The sequence below is a fragment of the Salmo salar genome, chromosome ssa21, assembly GCF_905237065.1.
Source record: "Salmo salar chromosome ssa21, Ssal_v3.1, whole genome shotgun sequence".
Taxonomy (NCBI): domain Eukaryota; kingdom Metazoa; phylum Chordata; class Actinopteri; order Salmoniformes; family Salmonidae; genus Salmo; species Salmo salar.
The window spans coordinates 24,086,008-24,106,733 of record NC_059462.1 but is presented as its reverse complement, the minus strand read 5'-3'; the positions used below and the strand labels follow the sequence as shown (position 1 = coordinate 24,106,733).

The 20,726-nt window shown below is 30.5% G+C and overlaps 1 protein-coding gene across 5 annotated transcripts in view; it reads right to left on the bottom strand.

Annotated features, from left to right (window-relative positions):
* Positions 1-1,058: 1,058 nt before the first annotated feature.
* LOC106581879 (inositol polyphosphate-4-phosphatase type I A) overlaps positions 1,059-20,726 on the bottom strand; it is a 103,497-nt gene continuing 83,829 nt past the window's right edge. For all 5 annotated transcript variants that reach the window (XM_045704573.1, XM_014164319.2, XM_045704574.1 and 2 more), the window contains 6 exons: positions 3,341-3,464; positions 2,790-3,057; positions 2,201-2,298; positions 1,978-2,090; positions 1,630-1,784; positions 1,059-1,314 (listed from right to left, as the gene is read on the bottom strand). In XM_045704573.1, the coding sequence (XP_045560529.1) occupies positions 1,182-1,314; positions 1,630-1,784; positions 1,978-2,090; positions 2,201-2,298; positions 2,790-3,057; positions 3,341-3,464 (891 nt within the window). In that variant the 3' untranslated portion in view covers positions 1,059-1,181. The remainder of the gene's footprint in view (positions 1,315-1,629; positions 1,785-1,977; positions 2,091-2,200; positions 2,299-2,789; positions 3,058-3,340; positions 3,465-20,726) is intronic.

Genomic DNA, 20,726 nt, shown 5'->3' with positions numbered 1-20,726 from the left:
TTCAATGCCCTGGCTGAGGGAAGGAGGTTCTCACCCAAGATTTGACGGTACATGGCCCCGTCCATCATCCCTTTGATGCGGTGAAGTTGTCCTGTCCCCTTAGCAGAAAAACACCCCCAAAACATAATGTTTCCATCTCCATGTTTGACGGCGGGGATGGTGTTCTTGGGGTCATAGGCAGCATTCCTCCTCCTCCAAACATGGCGAGTTGAGTTGATGCCAAAGAGCTCCATTTTGGTCTCATCTGACCACAACACTTTCACCCAGTTGTCCTCTGAATCATTCAGATGTTCATCGGCAAACTTCAGACGGGCATGTATGTGTGCTTTCTTGAGCAGGGGAACCTTGCGGACGCTGCAGGATCAGTCCTTCACGGCATAGTGTGTTACCAATTGTTTTCTTGGTGACTATGGTCCCAGCTGCCTTGAGATCATTGACAACATCCTCCCGTGTAGTTCTGGGCTGATTCCTCACCGTTCTCATGATCATTGCAACTCCACGAGGTGAGATCTTGCATGGAGCCCGAGGCCGAGGGAGATTGACAGTTCTTTTGTGTTTCTTCTATTTGCGAATAATCGCACCAACTGTTGTCACCTTCTCACCAAGCTGCTTGGAGATGGTCTTGTAGCCCATTCCAGCCTTGTGTAGGTGTACAATCTTGTCCCTGACATCCTTGGAGAGCTCTTTGGTCTTGGCCATGGTGGAGAGTTTGGAATCTGATTGATTGATTGCTTCTGTGGACAGGTGTCTTTTATACAGGTAACAAACTGAGATTAGGAGCACTCCCTTTAAGAGTGTGCTCCTAATCTCAACTCGTTACCTGTATAAAAGACACCTGGGAGTCAGAAATCTTTCTGATTGAGAGGGGGTCAAATACTTATTTCCCTCATTAAAATGCAAATCAATTTATAACATTTTTGACATGCGTTTTTCTGGATCTTTTTGTTGTTATTCTGTCTCTCACTGTTCAAATAAACCTACCATTAAAATTATAGACTGATCATTTCTTTGTCAGTGGGCAAACGTACAAAAGCAGCAGGGGATCAAATACTTTTTTCCCTCACTGTAGGGGTAGTTGCTTTTGTGATGTTGTTTTTCTTTTATGTTGTTGTTGTTGATGTTATTTAGTCCATTTCCCCTTCTATTGGCTACTTTAAGAGATGGGCAGCTGGTCTGTCCAATCAGGTCTCTACTTTCCCATAGGTGCCCTCAGGTGGGCGGTACTGTTTTGGAAAGGCCTTCAGCTGGAGGGAGTTGAAGGCGTATTTACGGCATCCTACATTCTTCATGGTGTTCTCTCGTCTGCAGCCCTCACTATTGGGAGAAGGAGATGAGAAGAGAGAGGAGGGGAGGGTAAAGTAGAAGAGAGAAGAGAGAGGAGGGGAGGGTAAAGTAGAGGAGAGAGAAGGAGAGGGGAGAAGGAAATGGGGAGAGGAGGAGAGAGAAGGAGAGGGGAGGGGAGGAGAGAAAAGAGAGGAGAAAAGAGGGGGTGATTGGTTAAAAGGTAAAAGGAGATGAGTTAGAGGGTATATGAAAATATGAAGTTATTATAAACATTGACATAATTCTTCCTTTCCTCAAATTTTACATGATAAATGCTACAACTTGTCTCGTTTTGTTCAAGCTGACCTGCGCATGCAGTCAAGGGCCTGGGAGAAGACCTGTGGGGCCAGTCCGTGCTCCTGCTGGAGGATGAGACACTGCTCCAGGGTTAGAGACATGGCTGTACGGTCTTTAGCACTCTTACAGCTGGTAAAACGCACTCCGTTCAGACGCCGACAAGCCTGGGGAGGGAGAGACAGGGAGAGAGAGAGAAAGAAGAGGGGGGCAGAGGAGAAAGGGTGAGGAGAGGAATGTAGAGAGTAGTGGAAGGAATGGGGAAGTATAGAGAGTCAGGCAAAGACTTCAATTCATTCAGTTAGCGATAGAAGTGTATTGTGGAGAGAGAGAAAGAGAAGAAGGAGAGAATGTCTCTACCTCCGCTGCCTGCCACAGGATCTCTACGTTCTTGCTCTTCCTGGCGTTGATGTTCTGACTCAGCAGCTTTAGCAGCTCAGGCAGGCTGGTCTGACTACGGATACAAGGGAGGCCTGGAGAGAGAGAGGAGAGAGGAGTATCATTGCACTGACGTACATTTTAAGAACCAGGTTGTTAACCATTTTATTAGGGCTTGAGGTCAAGATGATGCTGTGTGACTCACAGTCCTCAGGTAGGACCTCTTTAAACTGGTCATAGTATGAGCTGAGACGAGCCATATTCTCCATGTTAATCCCCTCCTGGAGAGACGTGTCTCCAAACCTATAGACACATAGATGGACAGATGGACAGACAGATTGGATTGTTCTTCAGGGGGAATTGTACTGCTCATTAAGCAAAGCTACAACACATCATCATTTCTTACAGTCTATAGAGAGTAGACCTAATGTTCTCACAGTCTCCGTCATTGGCATCGTTGAGGAATTACCATAGCATTATTTGCAATCATTTCTAGTCTGTACTGGCAAATCTAATAAACACGCTTTGAAAACACACAATAATCAGACGCTTGTGATTATTCGAGGTAACCATCATCACTTATATGGTATTACCACAAATGGCAGCTGGCTGCCATTGCCATGGTAACACACCTCCTGACTACCCTCTCTCTTCCATTGTGCTGCTGTCCTCTCCTCCCTCCACCTCTCCTCTTATCCCGTATCTCCTTCAATCCTCTTATAACCTCTCCCACTCTCCTTTCCCCTCCTTGTCTCTCCTCATCTGTCCTCTTCTCTCCTCTCTCGTTTACTCACTTCTCGGCCAGTGTCTGCTGTTCATTGATTCCCACATTGAAGAGAACAGGCTGAACCCTCAGCAGCATTCCATTCTGGATCTCCCGCGGCAACGCATCAAACATCGCTGCTGGTAACGGAACCCTGACGTTGAAGCCGTCCCGGTTCCCGGTGATGACAGGCAACATATCTGGGCCGAAGACCGAGGTTGCCTGGGTAACCTTAAAAGTGACATTTCGCAGGTCCATCACACCAACACTCATGTCCTCCAACATGGCCAGCTCCTCCCCTTTAAGATTGAAGAGAGTAAGGGGTAAGAGTAGGTTTCAGTTGTCATATTTTAAAATCTACAAATAAAGTATAGAAAACGAGGAGGTTTCAAATCAACATATTTGTGTTGGTATTCTAAGACATAAACACAAGAATACACGCACACACACACACACACACACACACACACACACACACACACACACACACACACACACACACACACACACACACACACACACACACACACACACACACACACACACACACACACACACACACACACACACACAGCAGGTTACCGTAGGTGCTGAGCAGGCCCTCATACTGGACTAGCAGGCCGATGATGTGGAGCTGCCTGAGGAAGCCATCGTCATGGAGACAGTTCCTCAGCTTGATGATGAAACCACAGATCAGAGCTGACAGCTACAGAAGGGGAAACACCAATACAACTATTCATCATCAATATAATCACCAATACAACTATTCATCCTCTATATAATCACCAATACAACTATTCATCACCTATATAATCACCAATACAACTATTCATCATCAATATAATCACCAATACAACTATTCATCACCTATATAATCACCAATACAACTATTCATCACCAATACAACTATTCATCATCAATATAATCACCAATACAACTATTCATCATCTATATAATCACCAATACAACAATTCATCATCAATACAACTATTCCTCATCTATATAATCACCAATTCAACTATTCATCATCTATATAATCACCAATACAACTATTCATCATCAATACAACTATTAATCACCAATACAACTATTCATCATCTATATAACCAACAATACAACTATTCATCATCAATACAACTATTCATCATCAATATAATCACCAATACAACTATTCATCATCAATATAATCACCAATACAACAATTCATCACCAATACAACTATTCATCATCAATACAACTATTCATCATCAATACAACTATTCATCACCAATACAACTATTCATCACCTATATAATCATCAATACAACTATTCATCATCAATACAACTATTCATCACCAATACAACTATTCATCTATATAATCACAAATACAACTATTCATCACCAATACAACTATTCATCTTCAATACAACTATTCATCATCAATACAACTATTCATCATCAATATAATCACCAATACAACTATTCATCATCAATACAACTATTCATCATCAATACAACTATTCATCATCAATACAACTATTCATCACCTATATAATCACCAATACAACTATTCATCACCAATACAACTATTCATCATCAATATAATCACCAATACAACTATTCATCATCAATATAATCACCAATACAACTATTCATCATCAATATAATCACCAATACAACTATTCATCATCAATATAATCACCAATACAACTATTCATATCAATACAACTATTCATCATCAATATAATCACCAATACAACTATTCATCATCAATATAATCACCAATACAACTATTCATCATCAATACAACTATTCATCATCAATATAATCACCAATACAACTATTCATCATCAATATAATCAACAATACAACTATTCATCATCAATACAACTATTCATCATCAATATAATCACCAATACAACTATTCATCATCAATACAATACATCACCAATACAACTATTCATCATCAATACAACTATTCATCATCTACATAATCACCAATACAACTATTCATCATCAATACAACTATTCATCACCAATACAACTATTCATCACCTATATAATCACCAATACAACTATATAATCACCAATACAACTATTCATCATCAATATAATCACCAATACAACTATTCATCATCTATATAATCACCAATACAACTATTCATCATCAATATAATCACCAATACAACTATTCATCATCAATACAACTATTCATCATCAATATAATCACCAATACAACTATTCATCACCTATATAATCACCAATACAACTATTCATCATCAATACAACTATTCATCATCTATATAATCACCAATACAACTATTCATCATCAATATAATCACCAATACAACTATTCATCATCAATATAATCACCAATACAACTATTCATCATCAATATAATCACCAATACAACTATTCATCATCAATATAATCACCAATACAACTATTCATCATCAATATAATCACCAATACAACTATTCATCATCAATATAATCACCAATACAACTATATAATCACCAATACAACTATTCATCACCAATACAACTATTCATCACCAATACAACTATTATCATCAATACAACTATTCATCATCTATATAATCACCAATACAACTATTCATCACCAATACAACTATTCATCATCAATATAATCACCAATACAACTATTCATCATCAATATAATCACCAATACAACTATATAATCACCAATACAACTATTCATCACCAATACAACTATTCATCACCAATACAACTATTCATCATCAATACAACTATTCATCACCTATATAATCACCAATACAACTATTCATCACCAATACATCTATTCATCATCAATACAACTATTCATCACCAATACAACTATTCATCATCAATATAATCACAAATACAACTATTCATCACCAATACAACTATTCATCTTCAATACAACTATTCATCATCAATACAACTATTCATCACCAATACAACTATTCATCATCAATATAATCACCAATACAACTATTCATCATCTACATAATCACCAATACAACTATTCATCATCAATACAACTATTCATCATCTATATAATCACCAATACAACTATTCATCATCAATATAATCACCAATACAACTATTCATCATCAATATAATCACCAATACAACTATTCATCACCAATATAATCACCAATACAACTATTCATCACCAATACAACTATTCATCATCAATACAACTATTCATCACCAATACAACTATTCATCATCAATATAATCACAAATACAACTATTCATCACCAATACAACTATTCATCATCAATATAATCACCAATACAACTATTCATCATCAATATAATCACCAATACAACTATTCATCATCAATATAATCACCAATACAACTATTCATCACCAATACAACTATTCATCATCAATATAATCACCAATACAACTATTCATCATCTATATAATCACCAATACAACTATTCATCATCAATATAATCACCAATACAACTATTCATCATCAATATAATCACCAATACAACTATTCATCATCAATACTAATCACCAATACAACTATTCATCACCAATACAACTATTCATCATCAATATAATCACCAATACAACTATTCATCATCTATATAATCACCAATACAACTATTCATCACCAATACAACTATTCATCATCTATATAATCACCAATACAACTATTCATCATCAATATAATCACCAATACAACTATTCATCATCAATATAATCACCAATACAACTATTCATCATCTATATAATCACCAATACAACTATTCATCATCAATACAACTATTCATCATCAATATAATCACCAATACAACTATTCATCACCTATATAATCACCAATACAACTATTCATCATCAATACAACTATTCATCATCTATATAATCACCAATACAACTATTCATCATCTATATAATCACCAATACAACTATTCATCACCAATACAACTATTCATCATCTATATAATCACCAATACAACTATTCATCATCAATACAACTATTCATCACCAATATAATCACCAATACAACTATTCATCATCAATACAACTATTCATCATCTATATAATCACCAATACAACTATTCATCATCTATATAATCACCAATACAACTATTCATCATCAATACAACTATTCATCATCAATATAATCACCAATACAACTATTCATCATCAATATAATCACCAATACAACTATTCATCATCAATACAACTATTCATCTTCAATACAACTATTCATCATCAATACAACTATTCATCATGAATATAATCACCAATACAACTATTCATCATCAATACAACTATTCATCATCTACATAATCACCAATACAACTATTCATCATCAATACAACTATTCATCATCTATATAATCACCAATACAACTATTCATCATCAATATAATCACCAATACAACTATTCATCATCAATACAACTATTCATCACCAATACAACTATTCATCATCAATATAATCACCAATACAACTATTCATCACCAATACAACTATTCATCATCAATATAATCACCAATACAACTATTCATCATCAATATAATCACCAATACAACTATTCATCATCAATATAATCACCAATACAACTATTCATCACCAATACAACTATTCATCATCAATATAATCACCAATACAACTATTCATCATCTATATAATCACCAATACAACTATTCATCACCAATACAACTATTCATCATCTATATAATCACCAATACAACTATTCATCATCAATATAATCACCAATACAACTATTCATCATCAATATAATCACCAATACAACTATTCATCACCAATACAACTATTCATCATCAATATAATCACCAATACAACTATTCATCACCAATACAACTATTCATCATCAATATAATCACCAATACAACTATTCATCATCAATATAATCACCAATACAACTATTCATCATCAATACAACTATTCATCATCAATATAATCACCAATACAACTATTCATCATCAATATAATCACCAATACAACTATTCATCATCAATATAATCACCAATACAACTATATAATCACCAATACAACTATTCATCATCAATATAATCACCAATACAACTATTCATCATCTATATAATCACCAATACAACTATTCATCATCAATATAATCACCAATACAACTATTCATCATCAATATAATCACCAATACAACTATTCATCATCAATATAATCACCAATACAACTATTCATCACCAATACAACTATTCATCATCAATATAATCACCAATACAACTATTCATCATCAATACAACTATTCATCATCTATATAATCACCAATACAACTATTCATCATCAATACAACTATTCATCATCAATACAACTATTATCACCAATACAACTATTCATCATCAATATAATCACCAATACAACTATTCATCATCAATACAACTATTATCACCAATACAACTATTCATCACCAATACAACTATTCATCATCTATATAATCACCAATACAACTATTCATCATCAATATAATCACCAATACAACTATTCATCATCAATATAATCACCAATACAACTATTCATCACCAATACAACTATTCATCACCAATACAACTATTCATCATCAATACAACTATTCATCATCAATATAATCACCAATACAACTATTCATCACCAATACAACTATTCATCATCAATACAACTATTCATCACCAATACAACTATTCATCATCAATATAATCACAAATACAACTATTCATCACCAATACAACTATTCATCTTCAATACAACTATTCATCATCAATACAACTATTCATCACCAATACAACTATTCATCATCAATATAATCACCAATACAACTATTCATCATCAAATAATCACCAATACAACTATTCATCACAAATAATCACCAATACAACTATTCATCATCAATACAACTATTCATCATCTATATAATCACCAATACAACTATTCATCATCAATATAATCACCAATACAACTATTCATCATCAATATAATCACCAATACAACTATTCATCACCAATATAATCACCAATACAACTATTCATCACCAATACAACTATTCATCATCAATACAATTATTCATCACCAATACAACTATTCATCATCAATATAATCACAAATACAACTATTCATCATCAATACAATATTCATCATCAATACAACTATTCATCACCAATACAACTATTCATCATCAATATAATCACCAATACAACTATTCATCATCACATAATCACCAATACAACTATTCATCACCAATACAACTATTCATCATCTATATAATCACCAATACAACTATTCATCATCAATATAATCACCAATACAACTATTCATCATCAATATAATCACCAATACAACTATTCATCATCAATATAATCACCAATACAACTATTCATCATCAATACAACTATTCATCATCAATATAATCACCAATACAACTATTCATCACCTATATAATCACCAATACAACTATTCATCATCAATACAACTATTCATCATCTATATAATCACCAATACAACTATTCATCATCAATATAATCACCAATACAACTATTCATCATCTATACAACTATTCATCATCTACATAATCACCAATACAACTATTCATCACCAATACAACTATTCATCATATATACCAATACAACTATTCATCACCAATACAACTATTCATCATCTATATAATCACCAATACAACTATTCATCACCAATATAATCACCAATACAACTATTCATCATCAATACAACTATTCATCATCTATATAATCACCAATACAACTATTCATCATCTATATAATCACCAATACAACTATTCATCATCAATACAACTATTCATCATCAATACAACTATTCATCATCAATACAACTATTCATCATCTATATAATCACCAATACAACTATTCATCACATATAATCACCAATACAACTATTCATCATCAATACAACTATTCATCATCTATATAATCACCAATACAACTATTCATCATCAATATAATCACCAATACAACTATTCATCATCTATACAACTATTCATCATCTACATAATCACCAATACAACTATTCATCACCAATACAACTATTCATCATCTATATAATCACCAATACAACTATTCATCATCAATACAACTATTCATCATCATATAATCACCAATACAACTATTCATCACCTATATAATCACCAATACAACTATTCATCATCAATACAACTATTCATCATCAATATAATCACCAATACAACTATTCATCATCAATATAATCACCATTACAACTATTCATCACCAATACAACTATTCATCTCAATATAATCACCAATACAACTATTCATCATCTATATAATCACCAATACAACTATTCATCATCAATACAACTATTCATCATCCAATACAACTATTCATCATCAATACAACTATTCATCTTCAATACAACTATTCATCATCAATACAACTATTCATCATGAATATAATCACCAATACAACTATTCATCATCAATATAATCACCAATACAACTATTCATCATCAATACAACTATTCATCATCAATATAATCACCAATACAACTATTCATCATCAATACAACTATTCATCATCTATATAATCACCAATACAACTATTCATCACCTATATAATCACCAATACAACTATTCATCATCAATACAACTATTCATCATCTATATAATCACCAATACAACTATTCATCATCAATACAACTATTCATCATCAATACTATTATCACCAATACAACTATTCATCATCTATATAATCACCAATACAACTATTCATCACCAATACAACTATTCATCATCTATATAATCACCAATACAACTATTCATCATCAATATAATCACCAATACAACTATTCATCAAATCCAATACATATTATCACCAATACAACTATTCATCATCAATATAATCACCAATACAACTATTCATCATCAATACAACTATTCATCACCAATACAACTATTCATCACCAATACAACTATTCATCATCAATACAACTATTCATCATCAATACAACTATTCATCATCAATATAATCACCAATACAACTATTCATCATCAATATAATCACCAATACAACTATTCATCACCAATACAACTATTCATCATCAATATAATCACAAATACAACTATTCATCACCAATACAACTATTCATCATCAATATAATCACCAATACAACTATTCATCATCAATACATATTATCACCAATACAACTATTCATCATCAATACAATATTCACCAATACAACTATTCATCATCAATATAATCACCAATACAACTATTCATCATCAATATAATCACCAATACAACTATTCATCATCAATATAATCACCAATACAACTATTCATCATCAATACAATATTCATCATCAATACAACTATTCATCATCAATATAATCACCAATACAACTATTCATCATCAATATAATCACCAATACAACTATTCATCATCAATATAATCACCAATACAACTATTCATCACCAATACAACTATTCATCATCTATATAATCACCAATACAACTATTCATCATCAATACAACTATTCATCATCAATATAATCACCAATACAACTATTCATCATCTATATAATCACAAAACAACTATTCATCATCAATACAACTATTCATCATCAATATAATCACCAATACAATTATTCATCATCAATACAACTATTCATCATCAATACAACTATTCATCATCTACATAATCACCAATACAACTATTCATCATCAATACAACTATTCATCACCTATATAATCACCAATACAACTATATCATCACCAATACAACTATTCATCACCAATACAACTATTCATCATCAATACAACTATTCATCACCAATACAACTATTCATCACCTATATAATCACCAATACAACTATATAATCACCAATACAACTATTCATCATCAATATAATCACCAATACAACTATTCATCATCTATATAATCACCAATACAACTATTCATCATCTATATAATCACCAATACAACTATTCATCATCAATACAACTATTCATCATCTATATAATCACCAATACAACTATTCATCATCTATATAATCACCAATACAACTATTCATCATCAATACAACTATTCATCATCTATATAATCACCAATACAACTATTCATCATCAATATAATCACCAATACAACTATTCATCATCAATATAATCACCAATACAACTATTCATCACCAATACAACTATTCATCATCAATATAATCACCAATACAACTATTCATCACCAATACAACTATTAATCACCAGTACAACTATTCATCATCAATATAATCACCAATACAACTATTCATCATCAATATAATCACCAATACAACTATTCATCACCAATACAACTATTCATCATCAATATAATCACCAATACAACTATTCATCATCAATACAACTATTCATACAATACAACTATTCATCACCAATACAACTATTCATCATCAATACAACTATTCATCATCAATACAACTATTCATCATCAATATAATCACCAATACAACTATTCATCATCAATATAATCACCAATACAACTATTCATCACCAATACAACTATTCATCATCAATATAATCACCAATACAACTATTCATCATCTATATAATCACCAATACAACTATTCATCATCAATATAATCACCAATACAACTATTCATCATCTATATAATCACCAATACAACTATTCATCATCAATATAATCACCAATACAACTATTCATCATCAATACAATAATCACCAATACAACTATTCATCATCAATATAATCACCAATACAACTATTCATCATCAATATAATCACCAATACAACTATTCATCATCAATATAATCACCAATACAACTATTCATCATCAATACAACTATTCATCATCAATATAATCACCAATACAACTATTCATCACCAATACAACTATTCATCACCAATACAACTATTCATCACCAATACAACTATTCATCATCTATATAATCACCAATACAACTATTCATCATCAATATAATCACCAATACAACTATTCATCACCAATACAACTATTCATCATCAATACAACTATTCATCATCAATATAATCACCAATACAACTATTCATCACCTATATAATCACCAATACAACTATTCATCATCAATACAACTATTCATCACCAATACAACTATTCATCATCTATATAATCACCAATACAACTATTCATCACCAATACACTATTCATCGCCAATACAATATTCATCACCAATACAACTATTCATCATCAATACAACTATTCATCATCTATATAATCACCAATACAACTATTCATCACCAATACAACTATTCATCACCAATACAACTATTCATCACCAATACAACTATTCATCATCAATACAACTATTCATCACCTATATAATCACCAATACAACTATTCATCACCAATACATCTATTCATCATCAATACAACTATTCATCACCAATACAACTATTCATCATCAATATAATCACCAATACAACTATTCATCATCAATATAATCACAAATACAACTATTCATCACCAATACAACTATTCATCACCAATACAACTATTCATCATCAATACAACTATTCATCACCTATACAACTATTCATCATCTATATAATCACCAATACAACTATTCATCATCAATACAACTATTCATCATCTATATAATCACCAATACAACTATTCATCATCAATACAACTATTCATCACCAATACAACTATTCATCATCTATATAATCACCAATACAACTATTCATCATCAATACAACTATTCATCACCAATACAACTATTCATCATCTATATAATCACCAATACAACTATTCATCATCAATACAATATTCATCACCAATACAACTATTCATCATCAATACAACTATTAATCATCAATACAACTATTCATCACCAATACAACTATTCATCATCAATATAATCACCAATACAACTATTCATCATCAATATAATCACCAATACAACTATTCATCATCAATATAATCACCAATACAACTATATAATCACCAATACAACTATTCATCACCAATATAATCATCAATACAACTATTCATCATCTATATAATCACCAATACAACTATTCATCACCAATACAACTATTCATCACCAATACAACTATTCATCATCAATACAACTATTCATCATCTATATAATCACCAATACAACTATTCATCATCAATATAATAACCAATACAACTATTCATCATCAATACAACTATTCATCATCTATATAATCACCAATACAACTATTCATCATCAATATAATCACCAATACAACTATTCATCATCAATATAATCACCAATACAACTATTAATCACCAATACAACTATTCATCACCAATACAACTATTCATCATCAATACAACTATTCATCAACCATATAATCACCAATACAACTATTCATCAACAATACTATATCACCAATACAACTATTCATCATCAATACAACTATTCATCACCAATACAACTATTCATCATCAATATAATCACCAATACAACTATTCATCACCTATCTAATCACCAATACAACTATTCATCATCAATATAATCACCAATACAACTATTCATCACCTATATAATCACCAATACAACTATTCATCATCAATATAATCACAAATACAACTATTCATCACCAATACAACTATTCATCATCTATATAATCACCAATACAACTATTCATCATCAATACAACTATTCATCGCAATACAACTATTCATCACCAATACAACTATTCATCATCAATACAACTATTCATCATCTATATAATCATCAATACAACTATTCATCACAAATACAACTATTCATCACCAATACAACTATTCATCACCAATACAACTATTCATCATCAATACAACTATTCATCACCTATATAATCACCAATACAACTATTCATCACCAATACAACTATTCATCATCAATACAACTATTCATCACCAATACAACTATTCATCATCAATATAATCACCAATACAACTATTCATCAACAATACAACTATTCATCACCAATACAACTATTCATCATCAATACAACTATTCATCATCTATATAATCACCAATACAACTATTCATCATCAATACAATATTATCACCAATACAACTATTCATCACCAATACAACTATTCATCATCAATACAACTATTCATCATCAATATAATCACCAATACAACTATTCATCACCAATACAACTATTCATCATCAATACAACTATTCATCACCAATACAACTATTCATCATCAATATAATCACCAATACAACTATTCATCATCAATATAATCACCAATACAACTATTCATCATCAATATAATCACCAATACAACTATTCATCATCAATACAACTATTCATCATCAATACAACTATTCATCATCAATATAATCACAAATACAACTATTCATCACCAATACAACTATTCATCACCAATACAACTATTCATCATCAATACAACTATTCATCACCTATACAACTATTCATCATCTATATAATCACCAATACAACTATTCATCATCAATACAACTATTCATCATCAATACAACTATTCATCATCTATATAATCACCAATACAACTATTCATCATCAATACAACTATTCATCACCAATACAACTATTCATCATCAATACAACTATTAATCATCAATACAACTATTCATCACCAATACAACTATTCATCATCAATATAATCACCAATACAACTATTCATCATCAATATAATCACCAATACAACTATTCATCATCAATATAATCACCAATACAACTATATAATCACCAATACAACTATTCATCACCAATACAACTATTCATCACCAATACAACTATTCATCATCTATATAATCACCAATACAACTATTCATCACCAATACAACTATTCATCACCAATACAACTATTCATCATCAATACAACTATTCATCATCTATATAATCACCAATACAACTATTCATCATCAATATAATAACCAATACAACTATTCATCATCAATACAACTATTCATCATCTATATAATCACCAATACAACTATTCATCATCAATATAATCACCAATACAACTATTCATCATCAATATAATCACCAATACAACTATATAATCACCAATACAACTATTCATCACCAATACAACTATTCATCATCAATACAACTATTCATCAACCATATAATCACCAATACAACTATTCATCAACAATACAACTATTCATCACCAATACAACTATTCATCATCTATATAATCACCAATACAACTATTCATCATCAATATAATCACCAATACAACTATTCATCACCAATACAACTATTCATCACCAATATAATCACCAATACAACTATTCATCATCAATATAATCACCAATACAACTATTCATCACCATATAATCACCAATACAACTATTCATCATCAATACAACTATTCATCACCAATACAACTATTCATCATCTATATAATCACCAATACAACTATTCATCACCAATACAACTATTCATCATCAATACAACTATTCATCACCAATACAACTATTCATCATCAATACAACTATTCATCATCTATATAATCATCAATACAACTATTCATCACAAATACAACTATTCATCACCAATACAACTATTCATCACCAATACAACTATTCATCATCAATACAACTATTCATCATCTATATAATCACCAATACAACTATTCATCACCAATACAACTATTCATCTTCAATACAACTATTCATCACCAATACAACTATTCATCATCAATATAATCACCAATACAACTATTCATCATCAATATAATCACCAATACAACTATTCATCACCAATACAACTATTCATCTTCAATACAACTATTCATCATCAATACAACTATTCATCATCTATATAATCACCAATACAACTATTCATCATCAATACAATCCAATACAACTATTCATCATCAATACAACTATTCATCATCAATACAACTATTCATCATCTATATAATCACCAATACAACTATTCATCACCAATACAACTATTCATCATCAATACAACTATTCATCATCAATACAACTATTCATCATCAATATAATCACCAATACAACTATTCATCATCAATATAATCACCAATACAACTATTCATCACCAATACAACTATTCATCACCAATACAACTATTCATCATCAATACAACTATTCATCATCAATACAACTATTCATCATCTATATAATCACCAATACAACTATTCATCACCAATACAACTATTCATCATCAATATAATCACCAATACAACTATTCATCATCAATACAATATTATCACCAATACAACTATTCATCATCTATATAATCACCAATACAACTATTCATCATCAATATAATCACCAATACAACTATTCATCATCTATATAATCACCAATACAACTATTCATCATCAATACAACTATTCATCACCAATACAACTATTCATCATCAATACAACTTTTCATCATCAATACAACTATTCATCACCAATACAACTATTCATCATCTATATAATCACCAATACAACTATTCATCATCAATATAATCACCAATACAACTATTCATCATCAATATAATCACCAATACAACTATATAATCACCAATACAACTATTCATCACCAATACAACTATTCATCATCAATACAACTATTCATCATCTATATAATCACCAATACAACTATTCATCACCAATACAACTATTCATCACCAATACAACTATTCATCATCAATACAACTATTCATCATCTATATAATCACCAATACAACTATTCATCATCAATATAATAACCAATACAACTATTCATCATCAATACAACTATTCATCATCTATATAATCACCAATACAACTATTCATCATCAATATAATCACCAATACAACTATTCATCATCAATATAATCGCAATACAACTATATCATCCAATACAACTATTCATCACCAATACAACTATTCATCATCAATACAACTATTCATCAACCATATAATCACCAATACAACTATTCATCAACAATACAACTATTCATCACCAATACAACTATTCATCATCTATATAATCACCAATACAACTATTCATCATCAATATAATCACCAATACAACTATTCATCACCAATACAACTATTCATCATCAATATAATCACCAATACAACTATTCATCACCAATATAATCACCAATACAACTATTCATCACCTATATAATCACCAATACAACTATTCATCATCAATACAACTATTCATCACCAATACAACTATTCATCATCTATATAATCACCAATACAACTATTCATCACCAATACAACTATTCATCATCAATACAACTATTCATCACCAATACAACTATTCATCATCAATACAACTATTCATCACCAATACAACTATTCATCACCAATACAACTATTCATCATCAATATCATCACCAATACAACTATTCATCACCAATACAACTATTCATCATCAATATAATCACCAATACAACTATTCATCACCAATACAACTATTCATCATCAATACAACTATTCATCACCAATACAACTATTCATCATCAATATAATCACCAATACAACTATTCATCATCAATATAATCACCAATACAACTATTCATCAACAATACAACTATTCATCACCAATACAACTATTCATCATCAATACAACTTCATCAATACAACTATTCATCATCTATATAATCACCAATACAACTATTCATCACCAATACAACTATTCATCATCTATATAATCACCAATACAACTATTCATCATCAATACAACTATTCATCACCAATACAACTATTCATCATCTATATAATCACCAATACAACTATTCATCATCAATACAACTATTCATCATCAATACAACTATTCATCATCTATAATACAACTATTCATCATCAATACAACTAATCACCAATACAACTATTCATCATCAATACAACTATTCATCATCAATACAACTGTTCATCACCAATACAACTATTCATCATCTATATAATCACCAATACAACTATTCATCATCAATATAATCACCAATACAACTATTCATCATCATAATCACCAATACAACTATTCATCGCAATACAACTATTCATCACCAATACAACTATTCATCATCAATACAACTATTCATCATCTATATAATCACCAATACAACTATTCATCACCAATACAACTATTCATCACCAATACAACTATTCATCATCAATACAACTATTCATCATCTATATAATCACCAATACAACTATTCATCATCAATACAACTATTCATCACCAATACAACTATTCATCATCTATATAATCACCAATACAACTATTCATCATCAATATAATCACCAATACAACTATTCATCATCTATATAATCACCAATACAACTATTCATCACCAATACAACTATTCATCACCTATACAACTATTCATCATCTATATAATCACCAATACAACTATTCATCATCAATACAACTATTCATCACCAATACAACTATTCATCGTCAATATAATCACCAATACAACTATTCATCATCAATACAACTATTCATCACCAATACAACTATTCATCATCAATACAACTGTTCATCATCAATACAACTATTCATCACCAATACAACTATTCATCATCAGTATAATCACCAATACAACTATTCATCATCAATATAATCCCAATACAACTATTCATCATCAATATAATCACCAATACAACTGTATAATCACCAATACAACTATTCATCACCAATACAACTATTCATCATCAATACAACTATTCATCATCTATATAATCACCAATACAACTATTCATCATCAATACAACTATTCATCACCAATACAACTATTCATCATCAATACAACTATTCATCATCTATATAATCACCAATACAACTATTCATCATCAATATAATCACCAATACAACTATTCATCATCAATATAATCACCAATACAACTATTCATCATCAATATAATCACCAATACAACTATTCATCATCAATATAATCACCAATACAACTATTCATCGCCAATACAACTATTCATCCAATACAACTATTCATCATCAATACAACTATTCATCACCAATACAACTATTCATCACCAATACAACTATTCATCATCAATACAACTATTCATCATCTATATAATCACCAATACAACTATTCATCATCAATATAATCACCAATACAACTATTCATCACCAATACAACTATTCATCACCAATATAATCACCAATACAACTATTCATCACCAATATAATCACCAATACAACTATTCATCACCTATATAATCACCAATACAACTATTCATCATCAATACAACTATTCATCACCAATACAACTATTCATCATCTATATAATCACCAATACAACTATTCATCACCAATACAACTGTTCATCATCAATACAACTATTCATCACCAATACAACTATTCATCATCAATACAACTATTCATCATCTATATAATCATCAATACAACTATTCATCACCAATACAACTATTCATCACCAATACAACTATTCATCACCAATACAACTATTCATCATCAATACAACTATTCATCACCTATATAATCACCAATACAACTATTCATCACCAATACAACTATTCATCATCAATACAACTATTCATCACCAATACAACTATTCATCATCAATATAATCACCAATACAACTATTCATCATCAATATAATCACCAATACAACTATTCATCATCAATACAACTATTCATCACCAATACAACTATTCATCACCAATACAACTATTCATCATCAATACAACTATTCATCATCTACATAATCACCAATACAACTATTCATCACCAATACAACTATTCATCATCTATATAATCACCAATACAACTATTCATCATCAATACAACTATTCATCACCTATACAACTATTCATCATCTATATAATCACCAATACAACTATTCATCATCAATACAACTATTCATCATCAATACAACTATTCATCATCTATATAATCACCAATACAACTATTCATCATCAATACAACTATTCATCACCAATACAACTATTCATCATCAATACAACTATTAATCATCAATACAACTATT